Here is a 21,736-nt window from a genome sequence, read left to right as displayed (position 1 = left end):
AATGTTGTATAAGACAGTAGCGTGTGATAAATGTATACCTAAATAACCTAACATGAAACTTACTGTCATCACTACTGTATTAATATCATTATCACAAAATCAATAAAATTAATGTTACAGCGTTTGATTGTCACTGCCAATTATTTAAACTGTGATCATTATATCATCCCCTGTAAGAAAAGTTTTTCATCATGTGGTTCAATATCGCTCTAATAATTTGCCCCAGATGGAATTATGTCCGGCTCACCTTACCAGTCAGCCATATTTGAATAAAAAGGATAGGAATCATGTTTGGTAATTAAATTTGGAGGAATTGGGAGGATTTCGAGGAGTAAGTAAAAGACATGCGACTATATCTGTCAATAAGAATAATCAAGTAAACCTTTTTAATCTGATATACCTGTTCAACAAAAATTGTCTTCTCCGACAGTCCCTTTTGGAACAGGGTTGCAGACCAGAAGTCCTCGAAAATTTCGTCAAGACCAAGAAGCTGTGCGCTTTGGGCGTTCATTGTCAGGTATCAACACAGTAATCCACTCCCAACACACGCAAAATGTTTATTAAGATTTCAGTTAAATCGCAATATAATAATCTTAACTCTATGAAAAAAAAAACAGAGTCCGGAAATACAAATCACACAGTGCTCGAAAAACTACATCATTCTACGTTAAATAAAAAAAAAACAACAACGACAGCACATGCATCCTGATATGGTAATATGTCATATCAACTGATGTGAAATAGCTACAACATCAGCACTATTATGCACATAATGATTTGATTGAAAATATTCACACACACGCACGCTTAATGTATTTTTTTTAACCCGTACTTACCTGCGGTTGTTACATTGTATGGCACACCTGATTTACACTTCTGCTGTTTCCTACACAACAAAATATCATCCCGTGAGTCCTTATTACTGCTGGTGAGAAATGGTCATATCTTCGTATTATAGACTCCGAGCAGAAACCTTTTTATTCATATACATATATATTTACCATACGTAATTCAACCTAATTTCTGATTCTATCTATCTTTATATTACTCTTAATGATTACAAGGCATAATTAAGCTTCTCTTTCCTCTTCACGCTACATCAACTCCTACGGACTTTTCCCTTTAATTTATGAGTTTATGTGTCACATGTGTATTTAATGTGTTTTTAAAATGCTATACCGGTATTTTCTTGAAAGATCCCATTTTTTATTTCAATTGATTCTCAGACTGAGTATTTGTTTGATTTACTGTGATTGTGTTCATATTTTGATAAAGCACCTTGAAAATGGATAAATAAATCGAACTCAGAGTACTGTGGTATAGCAGATGACGCTACATTCTTTAATTTAGTGAACACTGCCCTGTATGTATTTTTACCGAGGGTAAAGAAAACGACATTGTTACTTCTGTACTAATCTCTAGTGATTTGTTCACAGTTGTCTTCTAGATAATATTTTCTCGGTCACGAGGCAGTTTCCTTCCCAAACTTACTTGCATTTTTCAGTCTCCTCCTGCACTATAGCTACACACGGTACAAAAATCTTCTACCCCTTCAGCCACTCAGGTACCATACAGTACGTTTAGACCTGTAGCTTACATCCCTCGTTTGTGTGTTGGATACAGACAATAAATTCAGTGCTGCCAATCTTGAACTGTTGAGTTTGGAGTGAAATACTGCGAGGGAGGGGTGTGACCAAGCAAGAGGGATCGAAATAAGGGGGTGGGGGAGGGGTGCAATAATGGTGGTAATAATAATATTTGCATAGTAAATTCTTTAAGCGCTATGCACTGTATGTGATGGTGTGGAAGGGATTGCCCCCCCCCCCTCCTTCCTTCCACGGTATAGGAAGCTTTGGACGTACTTCTTTTTGTATCTTCGTTATGACGTGTTATCTCTATGGGAGGGAATTTTTTTAAATGTGAAAATTGACATGATTGTCTTTATCGAGCACTGGCTCACTTACCCTTCGGTTAATTTCTCCCAGATTTTAATATGTTGTAGCTGAGACTTTGCGCTAAATTACCCTTTGTTTTTTCATCCGATGTCGGGATCACGATAAAAAACTTGGTTGAAATTAACGCTTATCTTCTATGTATTGAGATATTTCTTTCTTTCTGCAACTTTCTTTGCAATAACTCAAGAAAAACACGCCCTATCACCCCCATATTTTGCAAATGTTTAGTTCATGTCACGTACATTATTTCATAAAATAACAACTACTAGATCGGACAACATCTTGGGTACTAATATGTAAATTAGGGTCAAAGGTCATAAATGTTTCATCTTCTATCTTGGTGAATACCTGTCCTATCTTTCCCATATTTTGCACACGTATAGACGATGTCGCGAGAATCATTTCACAAAATAACCACTATTTCATCAGATGCAATCTTGGGAGTGCAAAGGTGGGTGAAAGGTCATATGTACTTGTTGCTGTTTCTTCGTTATAGTGTATACAGAATTTGGTACCAAACATGGCAGATATATATGACTCCCTTTGCTAAATGAGAATGCAAACATCACACGGCCAATGTCTCTAAACACAGATGAAACTTGTATGGTCATGCCTATTGCGATCAGGACTCGAATCATTGATAAAAAAAAAATCGGATCACCTTAATTTGTCAGTGATGACAAATTACAATCTCTCGGTTTTTTTTTTTTTTTTTTTTTTTTTTTTTTTAATGGGGCATATTTTCGTCATGGTTTCAATACAGAGTGGGTGCACCTAATGCTTGAAAATCTCGAGTATTTGGGCTTGGGCATATCAAATGTTTGGAACATCAGAGATTGGGGAGATTTTTTTTTCTTTCTATTATGCTGTTTCAGGGTGAGAATTCGTTAATCAGACATTAAAAATTAAGTAAACTACCTGATTTTATTGCCAGCATTACAGCAACTATGTCTGCCTGTCTGTCCGTTATGTTAAACCTGCGATATTGTCTCCAAACAATACAGTTAGGCCTATACATCAATCTGTTATATCTTGAATCATGTTATCAAAATATTGTTTGACAATTAAAAAAAAAATCTCATATTCAGCAAATCAATACACGGCTATATAAAATACCAACACGCACACACGCGCGCACACACACTCACACACACATATACACAAACAGCCTTACAATCATGATAATATATTGAATTACAAGGTAAAACTAGTATCTCCTTTGAAATAATCGTAAAGACTTAGTTCTTCGGATATCTGGAGAAATTGTGTACCTTATTTTGGGTCCATTGACAATATCTTGGGACGGCAATGACAGTGAAAACAAGCAGTGCATTCCTTTGTATTTTGCACATTCTTATTTTATGTGTGTGTGTGTGTGTGTTCAAATGAATTCTTGTCATCCCTACGCCGCTAAAAACTAAGCATAATTTTTTTTTCGTAAAAGTTACAATAATTGTTTACTTGAACGCTTGTCTACAATATTTTGTATAAAAGTGTTTACATGTTTGTCCATGTCTGTTTGTTCCTCTTGACTTCAAAATATGAGGTACAATATAAACTCAATTTTTCTTCACTAATTTCACTTAGCCTGTTATGGAAAAGGAAGTTTCAACTGAACTCCCTTCTAGTTCTATCCAGTAAATCGTGGCATGAAATTCCTTGCCTTGTATTCTAGCCAACTCTTGATTCTGACAAAGGGTCAGGAATGCGGAAGCGTACTTGTTGGGTCTGGCGTTATCCGCTCCCCTGGCAGCCCGAACCCCTACCAACCGTCTTCCTCGTGTGAGTGGATCCTTGCGACTCACGTAGGAACGAGGATTCGGCTTCGGTTTCATCAAAACGACTGTGGGTGAGACTAACATTGAACATCATTGAACAATGCCTTGTGCTTCTGTCCTTTGTTTTATTAACACAGAAGCAATTGAACAGTATGTTTAATATGTGTATCGATAGCATTATGACTATGTAGACACGATTACAATGTTCAGATATACAAACGGTGTAATGTTGTATGTAGCCTACACGATTTGGTGAGTTCATGTAATTTATTATCGGTTGAGTGGTTCGTGATAAGACATTAATGAAGATTCGATAAGAGATCAAGAAATCATGCAGTTTCATTAAAATTGCGTTATTATCACTCTCTGAAAGAAAATAGTCGAAAATGGAGCCCTGGTACAGAGCTAGTTAGAGTAGAATAACAACTTATCATCTTTTTTTTTTTCGAATCGTGTTTCATTTCCGCTAGTTCACCTTATCCCCTCGTTCAATCATGGTCGAACATTTAACAGAATCATTCAAGTCACTGCAAAACAACAACAACGACAAAAAAACCAAAGAAACTTATCTGATATGTGCAGGTTTTTGACCATCAAATTTACTTCAAGCTACTCTGTGACTAACAGAACTGGATTTGTTGCGTCCTTTCAATCACGTGAGTATCTTGTGTGTCTACAGATATGCTTTTGAAGAAACCCATTGTGGTTTGCCACCTTTTTTCTTTTTTGTAGGTGACTGTATATACATAATTATTATACACTCAAATGTGTTTCTACTAAATACATATGTGTGGCAGTTATCTTTATCTCGTTGGACACTCTTAGTTCATGCAGTTCTTTTATTGTGTCTAGACCTCAGTGTAGACCATGTAGACGGGAGATTCGGGCGGGTGGTGATCTGGAGAAACGGACCGTCCACTTTAAACAATGGCCGTTCCTCCTCTTTCTCTGCGCGCACCAGGATCTTCCGCCGCGGTTGTATAGCATTTCAGCATCTCACTCGCTGATGATCATCCCGCTCTTTTGTGATCAAGTAATGATCATTCATTTTGTTATTTTCGTCGACGTGCGCATTTCCCACTTCATAATCTGTCATGGAATCCGTATACCAACGGATAGTTTCTGGGAATCATAGCCCAGCAAGCTAATGATTCTCTTTAGATTACTCATGTTTCACAAGTATTCATTCTCTAATTTGTTTGTTTTCGACAAAATTCACATTGCATTCTTGAATAATTTATAATTGCCATGGAAATTGTGGAATATGGAATAATAAAGTCAATGCGTCCTTGTTCAAAGATGTAGGCACCACGGGCTTTGAACTCGAGAGCACTGCATGAGTGTCGACAGCATTATAACTCACGACTAAGTATATATAGTCTATACAGTGCTTTCAATGGTCTCTTAATTTCCCCAAAGTTTCTCCGGCAAAGATGAAGAACAAGAGTGTGGGGAACCTGTCAGCTCTGAGCACGCCATCATTGAACTTTGCGCACCTCCTTTTACATCGGGCACCATTTGTCGATACACGTGTGAGCTAGGTTACAGGAGAAGAGAGGGAAGCCCGCTACGGATCTGCGAACCACGTGTAAAAGGGTGGTTGGGGAAGCAGCTGATTTGTGAACGAGGTAGGACTTTAAAAAAAAATCATGTTTGGGATGTGGAGAATTGTTATAAGGGGAACCATGTTTGTCGCAATGAAGCCACTCTTTAAAAGTAACGACGGCGTTTCTTTTTATTGTATCTATTGATTCTTACAACTTCAAGAGTCGATTTCATGCTTATTCATATCGCTAGAAATTGTAATATCATTATAATGATTTTATGATCATTCCCGTTTTCGTAATACTTCATAGAGAATGAGGTAGAAAATGAGATAAGAAACGTCTCTACAAAATTTTGAAGGTGAAAATAGCAGATCATCCGGGGGTCATCCCACGAGACCGACACCCACGAGTCATACGGTCCACGACACCGACATCAATAAAGGTCCATGAGTCAAACAGTCCACGAGCTATACGGCTCAGTAGTCATACAGCCCATGAGTTCGACACTACGCACAAAAGGCTCATGAGACCGACACTAAGCAAACACAGCCCACGAGACCGAGACTAAGCAAACAAAGCCCACGAGACCGACACTAAGCAAAAAAAAAAAAAAAAAAAAAAAGGCTCACGAGACCGACACCAAGCAACGAAAGCCCACGAGACCGACAGTATAGGCAAAGAAGGCCCACGAGACCGACAAGATAAACAGCGCCATCTACATGTCAATTACCTGTACAGGGTGTTCCATGAACGGAAAAATAACATACTGGCGGGTGCAATTTCGTCACGCTATTAGTGAAAGATGGCAACCATCTACATATTATTATGAACGACATCAAATATGTATTTCCACGTACTTCCAGGGGGGGGGGGCAGGTCTGTTAGGGAGCGACATTGTTATCAATTAGAAAAATAGAATTGCATTCTTCATGCCCCCCCCCCACAAAAAAAGGAGAAGACCAAAAAACACATGGTCAAATGAATTAATAAAAGAGGACAAGAACGATGTATGGATTAATTTTAGAGCTTTGATAATGCCACTGTGCTACTTTTAATAGGCTTTCCTAGTTTTAAGCTAGAAGATGGACAGGATGTACTTTTTACCTTTTCTCTTTCTCTATTCACTATTTTCTTTGGCTATAAGATCTATTTGTAATTTTCTCTGTAACTATAATGTATGTAATTCAACTGATTAAAACGTTTTATATCGCAGGGAGTCACCTCGATTTGTGGCTTGTGTTATTCTACTCCAAAACAGTACATTTTTCGTGAAATACAATAGTGGTTTCCATGGATGCTTTTTTTTCCGAATCTGAATCGAATATGTATATATTATATTGGACCTATATGAAAAATTGTCATTTTTTAATCATTTACTGCCATCACATTTCGTGATATTTTTTCCTTGATAATCTGATTCGTCGAGCCAATACAGATTAACATCATAGTACAGCAGTATCTCATAAGATCCCAAAATCCGTGAAGTATAGCTAAAACCACTTATCTCTCATCAATTCAATGTATTGTATTTGCATTAAAAAATGTATGTTTTATTTTCTTCCTAATTCGTTGACTTGTATTAGATTCTTGTCTGCAGCTCCACCTTCTTATCATGTAATTTAAGTGATTTTAATTTGCCAATTCTGTGACGAGTTTTCCACAAGCAACCACTTACAAGAATAAAAACGTAATGATTTTGGTAGCCACTTTGTTTATACAGATTAGATTGAATTGCACTAACAATTTTTCTTACAAGCCGTTTTTTCTCTACTCAACCTATAAGCATACTCGAATCATGCCGATTTTTACTCTATAAAATGCCTCCCACTAGAATATAATAACAATCACCAAAGGCAGATCTCTTTCTTCTCTCTCTCTCTCTCTCTCTCTCTTTATTTTTTTTTTTGGGGGGGGGGGCTGGGAGTAGGCATATATAAAAGAGGTCAAAGGCTTAACATGCAAACGAGGGTGTCTTGGCATCTTTAGTTAATGTGGAAAGATCTGTTGCACACTCTTACTGAATTTTGTTCACTTTTTTTCACAAACACACATCCACGCAAACATAATTAAAGATCCTGATCATTTCGGGGGGGGGGGGGTAACTGATGGGGTAACACTCTGGCAACTCTTCTTTTCTATCTCTCATATCTTCCTTGTGCCATTATCTAGACACCCTATACAATTTATTGGTCTATAGGTGGCGCTGTTCATCCAGTCGATCTCGTGGGCCTTCTTTGCTTAGTGTCGGTCTCGTGAACCTCTTTTGCGTGATGTCGGTCTCGTGAGCCTTGTATGCGTAGCGTCGGTCTCGTGGGCCTTAGTGTAGTGACGGTCTCGTGGGCTTTGTTTGCCTATAGTGTCGGTCTCATGAGCCTTTTGTGCGTAGTGTCGGTCTCGTAAGCCGTATAACTCCTGGGCTTATTTTACTTGATGTCGAACTCGTGGGCTTTATTTACTCAGTGTCGAACTCGTGGGCTGTATAACTGGTGAGTTGTATGACTTGTGGGCTGTATGACTCGTAGGCTGTATGACTTGTGAGCTGTAAACTTGTGGGCTGTATGACTCGTGGATGGCGGTCTCCTGACGTGCACCCATGAAATGTATGGTGTAAGGATCTTAGCAACATGTTATTGTGCTTCACGGAACTAATAATTTCTGAAGTTCTTGTTGAAATGATAATATCATTTCCAAAGCTGCTTGCCAATGTAAATCATCGGTGCAAAACAACATTCTCAATCAAAACTGATATGATAGTAATAATGATGATATAGGTTTTCCCGTCCAGTTTCGTAAAGTTGTCATACATTTTCATATTTCGTGCATTCAAATTTGTATGTCTAAAGTGGTGCACTGGCTTTGGTCAAACGATTTCACGTTCAATGCTTTCAGATTCGTTTTTAGGCACTCAGATTAGTGGTCACTAGTTAAAATTCAGGTGTAAGCATTCAATTTCGTGTTTGGGGCACGGATTGCCAAGTTTGTGCATTCAAATTCGCGCGATGGGCTTGATAAGCATTCAATTTTGTAATGCCCGCACACCTATAAATAAGCAAGAATAAATATGTCCAGCTAATCATTAAATGAGACTTTTACATTTTATTTTGATTTTCATCATCATAAGCATTATTTGTTCATTTGAACATCCATACCTTTTTTTTTTAATGCTAAACATGATATGTAAACTTCACTAAAATACAAATTCCTCCTTTCATGTCATCACATGGCACTATCTTGATCTAATTATTTTCATTAAGATCATCATGAATTATCGCTTTTATAATTTTCAATTGACATAATTGTGATCATCATACTGCTTTGTGATCTTCATTCTATATACTTATTTGCATTATAGTGCCTGAGCAAATTTGACGTAAATGAATGCTTCTGATACGAAATTGAATGACAAAACAATGAAAACTCGCCTAAAAAAAATATATTTTGATGTGATGTGACAATTATGATAAGGATATAATGTGATACTATGATCTGATTGAATTTGATATGATGATGATATGATATGATATGATATGATATATGATATGATATGATATAATATGATATACATGTATATGACATGATAAGAACAACATTGGTTACAAATAAGCATTTAAACCTGCACCAAGCAGGAAGTCAACGCAAGTCTGTTTTCACGAAAAAGATATGAACTGGAATAATGTTGAACAAAAAACCACAAAGTACAAGAAACATGATAGAGAAAGAATTCTGCGGTGTCTACACGACAAGAGATGGCAAGAGTTGTGATGGGGCTGACACCGTCGCGGACAGGGCTCCTGTATAGTTAGCACGCCAATGGGTAATGATTGATAAGAAAGTACTATTTCGATACCTCCTCGAGTGTAAGATTGTAACAGGCATCAAGCAAAGTGCTTCAGTCCACCAATCTTATCAATCCTTTGCTTGATAAATAACTACCAGGGAGGACTACAATGAGGCTAATTATCTTTTAACAATATTGGTTCTTTTGACATGTTATCAAAAGAAATTTCCTCTCTTCCTTTCGATTTACATTATCAGTCAATCCGGTTCAAGACCCAGGAGGCAGTTGTAATAATGACATGGAGTTCTTAGAACGACCTGTGAGTCAGCAGAGCTTTGAAAATGACTTGATTCAGCTGGACTGTGTGGTGAGCGACCCTAACGCCGAAATAGCTTGGTACAAAGATGGACAGATACTACGATCAGGTGATAATGAAAGCATCTTTACTTATTTCGCTTTCACCGAATTATCAGTTGAGACCTATTATATTCTCACTTGTATCTTCGTTTTCAGCCCTGTATAGTCCGTGAAATTTGGTAAAGAAAGATTGTAACCTTTCTCACCTCCGAAATCTTGACCTTAAATGTATGTAGTATATATATATATATATATATATATATATATATATTTATATATATATGTATATATAATATATACATATTATAATGATTAACGTCAACTAACCTAGCTCACAGTCATATGACGTAAGTGGCGCTGGAAGCACTGTTGTAGTTTTTGAAATTTAAAACAGCATTTGTTCCTTGTGTTTGTGTATGCAAAGGAGATAAAGAAACGCAAAAGTATATCTTGCTGTGTTCAAATCAACTAAATTATTATTAGTGATGTGTATACAATGATTAATGTCAACTAACCTAGCAGTCATATATAATGACGTAAGTGGCAATGGAAGCAGGGTTGTAGTTTTTGAAATTCAAAACGGCATTTGTTCGCTGTGTTCGTGTATGCAACCCAGAAGTACATCTTGCTGGGTTCAAATCAACTAAACTATTATAAGTGATGGTATAAAATCATTCTCCAATCTAGGCAGCGTTCCGGGCATTTTCATTCAATCAGCCAACGACCTTCTCATCATACCCGCATTCGACTTGACTCACGAAGGCCAGTACGCATGCGTGGCCTTGGTGGATGGCAACGAATGTCTCAGAGCTGATCTGAGCATCAGTAAGTCTACATTTATCCTTTTAAGGTTGTGCATTTATACTCACATGAATAAAATATTTTGTAATTGCGTTTGATATTATAGGGCCCATGGTCACGACGTTTTGCCTTTATCGACTGCGGTTAATCCGGGCGTGAATATTATAATCTCAAGAAGTATAATATGTAGGCCCTAAACACATTAAAATTGTGTCTTGCAGAAGACCACGCGAAAAAATAGGTACTGTGCTGCTTTTCACCAGAAAATTAATAAAAATCAAACATATATTATCATTGGTTTCTGGAAGGTTGAATTAGAAGATGCTAATATAGGGGTAAAATGGATGAACAAAGCTATAATATAGCATTTCCAAGATTTGCATCCTGATATTGGTGAGAAGGAGTGTCAGTTTGTAAAGAAGTACTATAATGTATACTATACCCTAAAAAGAAGTAAACTCGGCATTACTTCGAAATTGAATTCAACAGTAACCGTACGCTTGTGCAAATATGCCAATGCGTGTGCATCCTTCTACCAATGACAATAATACAATCCAAGTATTTTTCCGTTTCCCTCAATCCAATCAAGATGAATTTTATAAACATGACATCCTATCAAGGCAACCACCTTAGATTGACACAGACAAGTAGCGATACTTGTGCAGGGTTTGGAAAACTTCAAAAGGAGTATCATCATTTTGGTAATGCCTTTCTGCACTTTCTAGCTTTCAACACAATGGGCTTTTTCGCCCAAACACCCGAAGATGCCGTCGCCGAAGAGGGCGAAAACATTTGTTTCAGTGCGTCCCTGAAGATCCAACATATGACGTCACGTGGTTCAAAGGTGACGAAAGAATCTCCATTGGAGATGCAGATGTCATACAGGTGAGAGCAATAGAATTCATTAGTGTTTTTCAATAAAGTTGATTCCGGACCTCTGACTACCTACGACTACCTACACAGTGGACAGAGGGTAGAGGAAAAAGGCAGATGGTGGATCAAAACCAGGGCACGTGAGGCATGAGATATAAGCTCCCCAAATAAAGGAGGGTAAAAAGGAGTTGTAGTAAACGATAAACAATTGTGGAATAGATGGGACTTGAAATTATGACCTAAAAAGATAAAGCTCATTACAAAATATAAAAACTTCTTACAAACTTCTTTATCTAAAGGTAAAGCAAGGTATTCAATTATGAAGCTTCCTTTATATTACTGTCAAGTTAATTCCAAAATTTCGGACCAGAAAAAGAGAATACAGATTAGCAAAAATAGTTCTGGTTAAAGGCAAACGAAATTCATTCGAGTGCCGGGTAGGATAATGAATGGACAGTTTTGTTTTTGATGAACATAGAGTCCAATAAAGAAGGGATAGAATTATTGTGAATCGTCCTAAATACAAACGATACAAATCGTTAATCTTTAAGTTGTTGTTTACATAAAATTAAGCATCGGTATGACATCCCCATGATTCCTTACAAATGATATGAAGATGTTTTTTTTTTCTGTAGTAATGATATTCTTTCATAGAGTTCAGTATAGCATTAAAAAGAAAAACACTTTTCGAAAGAAAAATATTAACTTTATTCAGAACGTCCATGTTTCTTGACATACTGCAATATTATGGAGTCAATATCTAAGTTCCAAATGGGTCTTTTATAAAGAATTAAACCAAAGTATTTGATTGAAGAGATTTCCTCTTCGAGGAGAGTATTCCTTGGAAGAATTTCCAGGGAATTACTTTAAAAAAAAAACATATAATATATTGAGGGGTTATTTTTTTTTGGGGGGGGGACAATTTATTTGCTCTTATCCACTGAAGTACTGTAATCAATTCTATGTTTAAAGTATCAATCAATGCATCAGGATCAGTGTTAGATAAAAACACATTAGTGTCGTCGGTGAATAATAGAAAAGTAATAATAATTAGTCATATCGTTAAAGAAGGAACAAATAAAAAGGGGTCCAAGTAAGCATCCTTGAGGAACATTATAACTGACGTTTTGCATAATAGATGTGTAGCCATTAATAAATACATATTGTCCGCGATGTGAGGTAGCTCATGAACCACTCCAAGGTCTTTCGTCTGACACCATGATAAAAATAATAACTGCTTATGGAGAAGTACATCATGGTCAATGGTATCAAAGGCCTTTTAACTCCAGTAACAAGTATGATGAACTTTATCAATGGATTTTGAAAATTTGTCAAGAAAGGTAAGGATTGCATGGGATATATTGCGTTTTTGCCGAAAACCAAATTGATAATTAGAAACAATTTTATGAGGATCTAAAAACCACAAAAGACTTGAATCAACGTTGCTTTTTTTTAATACATTTAATTTCGACACAGTAAAGTAAAGAAATTGGTCTATGATTACAAAAATCTTCCCTATATTTCCTTTTTTATAAAGTGGAATTACCTTGGAGACTTTCATAGCCATCGCGACAATACCATTACTTTGAAGGATAGATTAAATACAAATCATGTACCAGCGGTTCACAATTCACGATATTTTTCAAAAACATTGTCGATGCTGTCATGCCCGCACTTTTTTTTTCAAATTCTGGACGATATCCATTAATTCGTTCCTATGCAAGGGAAAAAAAAGCTATACAGGATTAGGGGTTGGTAAAGAATCAAAAGACTTCGTGTTTATCTGAGGAATATTTTTGTTCAAGATGACTTCCTATTTGCGAAAAATATAAATTGGAAATATTTGCTAGTAATGTAGCATCATCAATTACAAAATTATCATATATAATTGAAGTAATGCAGGGTTTTATATCTTTATTCTTGTCAATGGCTGTATTGATAATTTTCCATGTATTTTGAATATCATGTTTAAACAACAATACCTGATCAGTTAAGTATTTACGTTTTTCATAGCGTAATATTTGCGTGAGGGCATTCTTATATGAAGTTTACTTATTATGAGATTCCTGAGTACGTCTAATTACATCAACATAATACAAATTATTCTTTCGGTTAATTGGTCGTAGCAAAGACTTAGATACATTTTGTAGTGTCGGAACTCTTTTGTAATTTTCAATTGTTTTTTTTTCTTAATAATAGGAACATGCTTATTTACATATGAAATGAAAGTATTCATTAACAAATCATAAGCTTCATTTGCATCCTCAATATTATACATCAGACCAATCTGCTCCGCTAAGGTCATCTCGTAAGCTAGCTTTTATTTGACGTTACTTTCCTGGAGGTTACTACAGTGGCACATAAAATAATCTCATAATTAAGGGGAATATAAGTGAAAATAATGATAATGATCTGACAAATCTGATAAGCAATATACCAGAAACGGAAAAAGGATTAATCTAAAATATATTATCAAAGAGAGTTGTCGAATGATTAGAATCTCGAGTAGGTATGGTTATCAATGGTAGAGAAGATGTATACAGACATCATGATATCAAGAAAAGACTGAGCAGTATTGGTTTGAAACTAAGGTCAATGTTAAAATCCCCCATTATATAACAATTCTTTTTATCAAATATTGGATTATGTAATAAGAATTGTAATTTATTTTTAAAAATAGGTATTTGAATTAGGAGGTGTAAACATTATCAACTTCAACACGACATCACGTTCTTTGACCAATGATGACATATTGAACCTTAGCTGATGCCGAACTCGTTATTCTAAAGCCAGGCTGACACTTGCACGATTCTCTGGCACGCATTGGCACGACTCGAGTCGTGCCAGTGCGCAAACTAGTCGTAAACTGGCGTGAAGTGTGCGTAGACCCGTCGTGACCTGCGTGCCATGTCGGGACGAGAATTTTGAATTGTTCAAAATTTTGGTCACGACTTGCCACGACAAAATCGTGGCCAAAAGTCGTGCAAGTGTCAGCCTGGCTTTAGCCTCATAATAGGGACCTCCTTCTCTTTGTACTAGGTGTTTCAAAAAACATTTCCCACTTTTGATTATTAATAGTGCAAAACCTATTCATCTGACAAAACTGTCATTAATATGAGTAATAGCTGAATAGTGTACAATTGTGCTGAAGGTGATTTGAATGTGAAAGCATAAATCAGTTTCATTAAATCTAAGATTGATTTTGAAGTAAGGTTTCAGATTTTGGTCAAATTTTAACCCTCTGTACAAAAATTGAACTTTGCACAGGAACCAATGATGTGTATGTGAGTGTGTGCTGACAATGGCCCTTAACAATGGACATGCCTGAACCACCTGTTGAATAGGCGCCAGTCTCACGCTCCCTGGCACATGAATGCTTAATCAATAATTCATGTGGATTGCCCAGGGCACTGCTAGTCTGAAATCATGCACGGTAAAGGGTAAAATGTATGCACATGGAAAAAGTAAGCACATGTTTCCATGTGCTTGCAAACACCACATTTCATTCCAGCTGGCAATCATTTTCAAATTTTGCTTCACATATCACTAAATTTGGGATATAAATAAGCATAAATGATCTTAAGTTCCTCATTTTAATACAACTCTCTACTAATTAGATAATCTGTCAAATTTTTCGCTTTTTCGATAAAAAGAGATTATTTTTGGTAAAGAGTTCAGCAGCATTTATCATTGGGGCAATTTGTTTCACAGTAGATTTATTTAAGGCTCCATATACACAAGTGTATAGTCTAATTGATTTCTTTGCTTCCTGTCACCATGTTTACGATAGAACAGAAGGTATTCATTGTAATTTCGTTTTTCAGAAGTAGGGAGAGCACTGTCGCGACTCAACGACAGTATTGGCAGGCGTTTGACTTTACACAGATACTGCCAGAGGCTGAATAAAGACTAGTTGTGATAGTGGAATTTCTCATGAATAAATAATGAAGCATTCAAAGCCTGGCCATTGTTCAGGACCATTGTCAGGGTGTTAACCACACACTCCCATACACACCCATTGACCCCTGTGCAGAGTGAAATTTTGTACAGAGGGTTGAAAATAGAGCAAAATCTGGAACCTAACTGTGAAATTAATCATGGATTTCATGAAACTGATTTACTCTTTCATATTTGAACCACCTCCAACTAAATTGTACACTATTCAACTATCACTCATATTAATGACAGTGTTATCTGATAAATGGTTTTTGAATTATTAAGAATCAAAAATGGGAAATGTTTTTTGAAACACCTAGTACAAAGTGCAGCCAGTGTGAAATTCCTGTCACGAATACAGATACAGGGCGGTGGTCTTATTCTGCGCAATCTTGAGCCCGAGGACGAAGGGAAGTATACTTGTGTTCTGACAGATGTCGGAGGAAGAGTGAAGGCTCGGGCCCACGCTTGGCTTTTTCTGGCAGATCCACCAATCATTGACATACCTAATCGTAAGACATCACTAAGCAACAAAGAGTTAATGTACGATAATTTCAGGTTTGTAAATCATAGATTAAGCCTTTCTGTCATGACAAACAAGTATTAGAAGAGATGTCAGTTATCTTGAGTTCAAGACTCTGGTGAACTTCTTTACAGACAACAATGACAAATTGCACTTTACCAAGTTCGAGTGTCACATGAAGGAACAGTGAATATTTCACTGAATGGGTACGATGGATCTGTCAATCATGTCAATGAAAGTGGTCAAATTGAGAGTAAGAGGCCATCCTACACGACTGCAGGTTTGTGTATAGGGTTTCTTCTAGCCTTCTATGGTCCATAAACTTCAACATGGCCACGTTGTTGATAACTTGGTCACTCTTATACAAAGGCTATAACCCATTGCCTTTTTTCTGTTATCATATGAACGGAGAGAAATGGATTATGTGAGTTGGTTTTTGTGGGAGTGACGAAGTTATCGAACAGTGTCGATAAGGAGGCCATCTTAAAGGTTATGGATCATAAAATGTTAGAAGAAACCCTAAACACAAACCCTGAACACAAACCTGCATTTGTACAGCTGGCCTAATTTGACTACTTTCATTGACAAAGCTCATCCATTCAGTGAGACATTCATTGTTCCTTAATGTGATGTTCATACTTGGAAAAGTCAATTTGTCATTCTTGTCACAAAAGTTCATACGCTCAGTCATGAAGAACATTTGTCAACATTATTAGATATCAGTGAAAAGAGGAAGAGTTCCCCTTTCCTCACAACCAACATTGAGCTCTACAATTGTGAAATAGTAGCGCTCCAAAGTTCGATTGCCTTGTTTTTTTTATACGCACTTGATAGTGATGATCATTTTGACAATAATGATAAATGATAATTCTTGTTTCATTAATGACTTACATAAAAATTGAGGGGCTCTTGAGTTTCACCACTTTGTTTTCTCATTCTACACGAAAGAAGAGGGAAAAAGTGACGATAAACTCATTTAAATCAATTCAACCCGACTTTGCGTCTAATAAACCAGTGTCTCCTTTTCTCTTGTCTGTTTCTGTCAACACAGAACCAGAATGCGAGGCACTTGTCACACCGGACCACGTGATTGCTGGACCCTGTTCGCCTCCGTTCACCGCCGGCACGCTCTGCACCCACGAATGCGAGCCAGGCTATAGGAGAACGGTCGGCAACGGAAGGCGACTCTGTGAACCAGCCGTAGGTTGGCTGGGGATTCAGCTGACGTGCGAAAAAGGTAGAGCAATGAGAAGCACAGTATCACCACAACGATTTCAAACATAATCCATAGACTGTGTGTTGATACACTACATATTATACCCACAGTCATTTACATGCACAGATGATGATACCAAGAGATCATAAAGCGGAGACACAGAAAAATCATGTGTGTATGAAAACTGCAACCGTCTTTTCATGCGTAGAGGATACTGAATGTCATCAATAATGTTTATTGTATACTGGTACGGCAAACACAACCTTATTCTCCTTGTACCATGGTAAACTGACATTAATTTTATAGTATGACAAAGAGAAGGAGAAAACACTGAACCTGATTTGAAGACGCAGAAAACAGGAAGTAGTAGACGGTATATATCTGATGCAGCAGCCAAAACCTTTTCATTCGCAAATCAAAACTGCTTCAAAGCAGTAAACCTGGTTAATAATCGTAAATAGTATTGAGACAAATATCGTTGTATCAAAAAGGCTACAAATCGCATATATAGCATTTTGAAACAGTTGATCTTTCTTTGTTATCAAAAGATTTTCAATTTCGTTCATGTTCCTTACAATTCCCATCATCAGTCGCTCAAGTTCAAGAACCAGGAAGCAGTTGCAATGTAGACATGGAGTTCCTAGAGCGACCTGTCAGTCAGCAGAGCTTTGAAAATGACTTGATCCACCTGGGCTGTGTGGTGAGCGACCCTAACGCCGAAATAGCGTGGTACAAAGACGATCGCAGATTACGAACAGGTGATCACAAGTAGTAATACGATTAATATGGTGTCATCAAAATTGAAATCATGTTCTCCTCGAGATTTCTCTTTACTGGGTCTGAAAGTCGTAAAATTATTTTCCCATGATTGTTTATTGTTTTTGCTTTAATGGGTATAATGTTGTATTTCGTCCTGTTAGCTTAAATACTTTTTAATTTCTTTATTTCTCTTCTCAATATGAAATCTTTATGAAATCTTTTCTTCATCAGCTTTTGTACGTCACATTTGCCCAATTATTTCTCCTCTCGCAGAAAATCAAACAAATTTCACTTCTTCTTTTAATTAGACTATTGCAGGTCCAATATTTTGATATTATGTTTACCAGGTTTATTGATTTTGTTGTTGTTGATGTATTCACATAGCAATTCTCATCGTTTCTTCGAGTGCAGCTTGATCTGATGAATGCGTTTAAATGTTATGTCCAATTCACTATGCAGAAACGAGACAAATTAATGAAGTCAAGTCAAATGCTTCTATAACCTCTACATCTCTTTCGACATTTCCTATATGTTTGCATTATGTCTCGATCTTAGCAATCCTACGCATTTTCCTAAAGTGACGTTTTCAGTCCGATCAACATCTATGCTGTGGCGTATGGACATAGAGCATGAGACCTACTAATGTTGAGTGAATAACAATCACTGTCCCATCATATTTCAATAACGACAGTCGGTAACAGTGTTTCAAAGACCAAAAAAACTTAAGTTATATTCCAATGACATTTAGATTCATCATCTTTAGGGGGAGGGGAAATGTTATTGTGTTCTAAGCAACTAAAGTCCTGCAAAATTTCGTTTACCTTAGGCAGCGTTCCGGGCATTTACATTCAATCAGCCAACGACCTTCTCATCATACCCTCATTCGACTTGACTCACGAAGGCCAGTACGCATGCGTGGCCTTGGTGGATGGCAACGAATGTCTCAGAGCTGACCTAAGCATCAGTAAGTCTACATTAATCCTTTTTTGGTCATGCCTACCCATGTCAGGAACAAAACGATCTGTTTCGATATTTACCATGAGTAATCAAACAATTGGGTCTTTATCCAAATGTTATCGGTTCAGTTTGGTAAATATACCTGAGAAGAAGTAGAAAAAGAGAAATTCAAATAGATTTTGCAGACGACACTGGAGGATGAAACTAGAACCGAGATACTGGAGCTACGCCTCCCTGCAAATACATGTAGGCCTGTTGGCAGAAGGTGGTCTGCTGTACCATCGAGTGGACTTGTGTATCTATGAGAGAGTGAATTTAATTGGATCACTCGATGTCAATATCGAGGATGATACTTCCCTACATCATGTTTCCATCCTGGAATCTAGATAATGCTTAATGTCAAGCTATAGATCAATGCACGCTATCTCTTAGAAAAAAACACACACATTACAATTGAACATTTAGTATCATTCCTGGAAGGAGTGATTTAAAAATGCTGCCGGGGGTGGATAGATAAACAAGGATATAACATTTTCACGCTTTGCGTCTTGATATAGCTTAGGAGGAGCGTCAGCTTGTAAAGAAGTACCACTAGAAGAAGAATTGATACGAAATAAAATTCAGCAGTAACCATAGGATTCTTTGTTGTTTTGCAAACATACCAATTAGTGTGCATCATTCAACCAATATTAGTGATAATGTTCAAAGCAAGCACTCTTGCTCTTCCCCAAATTCAGTAAGGATGAATTTTAAAGACTTATCAGCCTATTGCGGCAACCACCTTAGTTCTTTGGCACAGAAATGGTTTGCAAAATTTAAAAACGGGTGCATACATGTTCGGTTCTTCATTCGTGTTCCTTCTAGTTTACAAAATGCAAGGCTTTTTCGAACTAGCACCCGTAGATGCCTTCGCTGAAGAAGGCGAACAACATCAAGATTAATTCTACAGACATGTCACCCTATCAAGGCAACCACCGTAGATTACAGACAAGTAGCAATGCTCATGCAGGGTTTACAAAACTTTAAATGGAGTTTTATGTTATGTTTGATTCCTCATTCCCATACCTTCTAGCTTACAACATGCTGGGCTTCTTCGAACTAACGCCCGTAGATGCCTACGCGGAAGAAGGCGGAGAACATATGTTTCACTGCACCCCTGAAGATCCAAAGTATGTCGTCACGTGGTTCAAAGGTGACGAAAGAATCTCCAGCGGACCTGATATCATAGAGGTTAGACTGCTGGATTTTTTTTCTCTCTTTCTTTTAAATAAAGTTTGGTCTCAAACCTCTGTAATCCGACTGGCTGTTTGCCAAGTAAGAATAATATGAGCTGAATTATTTCGTTTTGACTCATGCGATGGTAAAAGTCTTCCAGGTGATAATGCAAAACTCTCTGGGCAACAGGTTCTCACAACGCTCAGCGATTGAAATGCCCTTATGGATTCCTGAAGAACAGTACAAGCAGGGTAATGATATATTGTCGTAAGATACGATAGCGGTTCTGCTGTAGTCAGGAGCTTCTGTGTTTGTCACCTATCTTCACGGGTATTTTTTTTTTAACCAGACTTCTTTCACAAGCGCAGAATGGATGATTTGCATGCAATTGCGATAAAAGCGGCAGCGACCTCTGGAAGTGCCATGGTAGCACAGAAAGTCATCTCTGTTTACCGGTGACACGACATTTGCTCAGTTTTTCCAGTCTTGTTTTCTTCGAGGACTCGGGGTTAGGCCGAGGGTTACGGTTAGAATTTTGATATGGTTGTAGGGTTACTTTGATGTGAGGATTAGGATTGATGTTCGGTTTATGTTTCATGAGTAGAATTTATGTTTGGCTTAGCGTGCCGATATTTCGTGGGAGCAAATGTCATGGAACCCTACTTACCCAAGGGACTTATTGCCGTTAGCACATTAGGAAATGTCAGTAAAAAAAGTTACTGCTAGCCTAGGCAATAATCTAATAATCAAGCTAAATGTCACTAATACGATACAGATCCGTATATCAAAGGTTTGTTCATGTGGCATGATAACTCCCATCAGTTGTTTGTTTCAATATTTTCTTCCGATGTTTGATATTGCTTTCATCTTATGATGGAGAGTACTGCCTTATTTTTCATTTTTCATTTTTTTTTTCTTTTATCATAAAGCTACTGCACAATAAAAACCAAAAATTTTCGAGGTATCTACTGTCACTGTCATGTCTTTTAAGTTAGTATTCGTCCATACTTGAGCAGGTTTAAACCAGGGATCTTCCCACCTCCCTGTTTAAACATATTATTATTATTGCTTCTATGTTCTTTGTACAATGATAGTATTGCAACTCAGCTGATGCCGAACTCGTTTTATTCAGCCTCGTAGTAGCTAGGGGGCCTTCTCGCCATTCTTAAAAGTGCACATGATGTACAATTAATCTCCTGCCATGAATACAGATACCGGGCGGTGGTCTGATTCTGCGCAATCTTGAGCCCGAGGACGAAGGGAAGTATACTTGTGTTCTGACAGACGTCGAAGGAAGAGTGAAGGCGCGAGCCCACGCTTTGCTTTTTCTGGCAGCTCCACCAATCCTCGACATTCCTAATCGTAAGACATCACCAAAGCAAGTTTCTAAGAGTTAGTGTCCGATGATTTCAAGTTTGAAAATGGAGGGTATCTGTCAGAACCAATTGAAAGTGTAAGAAAGGTGTAAGTCATCTTACACCTTACACCTTATTAACATCATACGAGTAAAAAAAAAAGGACAAAAAACCCCTAAAAACTCTCGTTTATATCCGCTGAAGTTATTAACACATAATTTTGAGAGGAAAATAAAAAGCAGTACAATTATGATATCAGTTGCACGCCAACACGGATACACCAAGAGAATTTTGAACAATAACTTAACTCAAAGGAAACAGATACACAAGGACATATATGACTGTCATATTTGCAAATGTAAAGGGAAAAGCAATTGATACAATTCAGGATAGTACTTATATATAATTCAAGCATTTGCTCCAAAAATTTTGTGTTTTATTTTCATGATTATCTTTTTTTCTATGTCTCATTTCTCTCTGTTTGCTAATCGTACTTTTTCTAGAGACAAGAGGGCCTTTTCTCTGTCATATCTAATCCAGGATGTCTACTTTACTTTGCCGTATCACAGTCTGTGGAACGATTACAGTTCAGAATGATCCGGAAACCGTGACCACTGAGCCAACCGTGACGGAAGGAGATCCTGAGTCGAGCCTATCAAGTGCTGTATCTGAAGCGTCCTCACTTG

At 37.3% G+C, this 21,736-nt stretch overlaps 1 protein-coding gene across 1 annotated transcript; it reads left to right on the top strand.

Moving 5' to 3' along the window:
- The first annotated feature begins 9,356 nt into the window (after positions 1 to 9,356).
- Positions 9,357 to 21,092, top strand: LOC139744189 (peroxidasin homolog). The gene is made up of 9 exons (XM_071654640.1): positions 9,357 to 9,483; positions 10,103 to 10,240; positions 10,942 to 11,060; positions 15,387 to 15,537; positions 16,600 to 16,785; positions 17,355 to 17,522; positions 18,350 to 18,487; positions 19,553 to 19,710; positions 20,907 to 21,092. The coding sequence occupies exons 1-9, from the start codon at positions 9,357 to 9,359 to the stop codon at positions 21,090 to 21,092; spliced, it is 1,371 nt and encodes a 456-aa protein (XP_071510741.1).
- Positions 21,093 to 21,736: the final 644 nt, after the last annotated feature.

Source organism: Diadema antillarum, unplaced genomic scaffold (assembly GCF_040938485.1).
Source record: "Diadema antillarum isolate AM-2024a unplaced genomic scaffold, OU_Dant_1.0 seq00001146_RagTag, whole genome shotgun sequence".
NCBI classification, from domain to species: domain Eukaryota; kingdom Metazoa; phylum Echinodermata; class Echinoidea; order Diadematoida; family Diadematidae; genus Diadema; species Diadema antillarum.
Note: the sequence above shows the minus strand (reverse complement) of the source record. Positions and strands in the feature narration are given on the sequence as shown.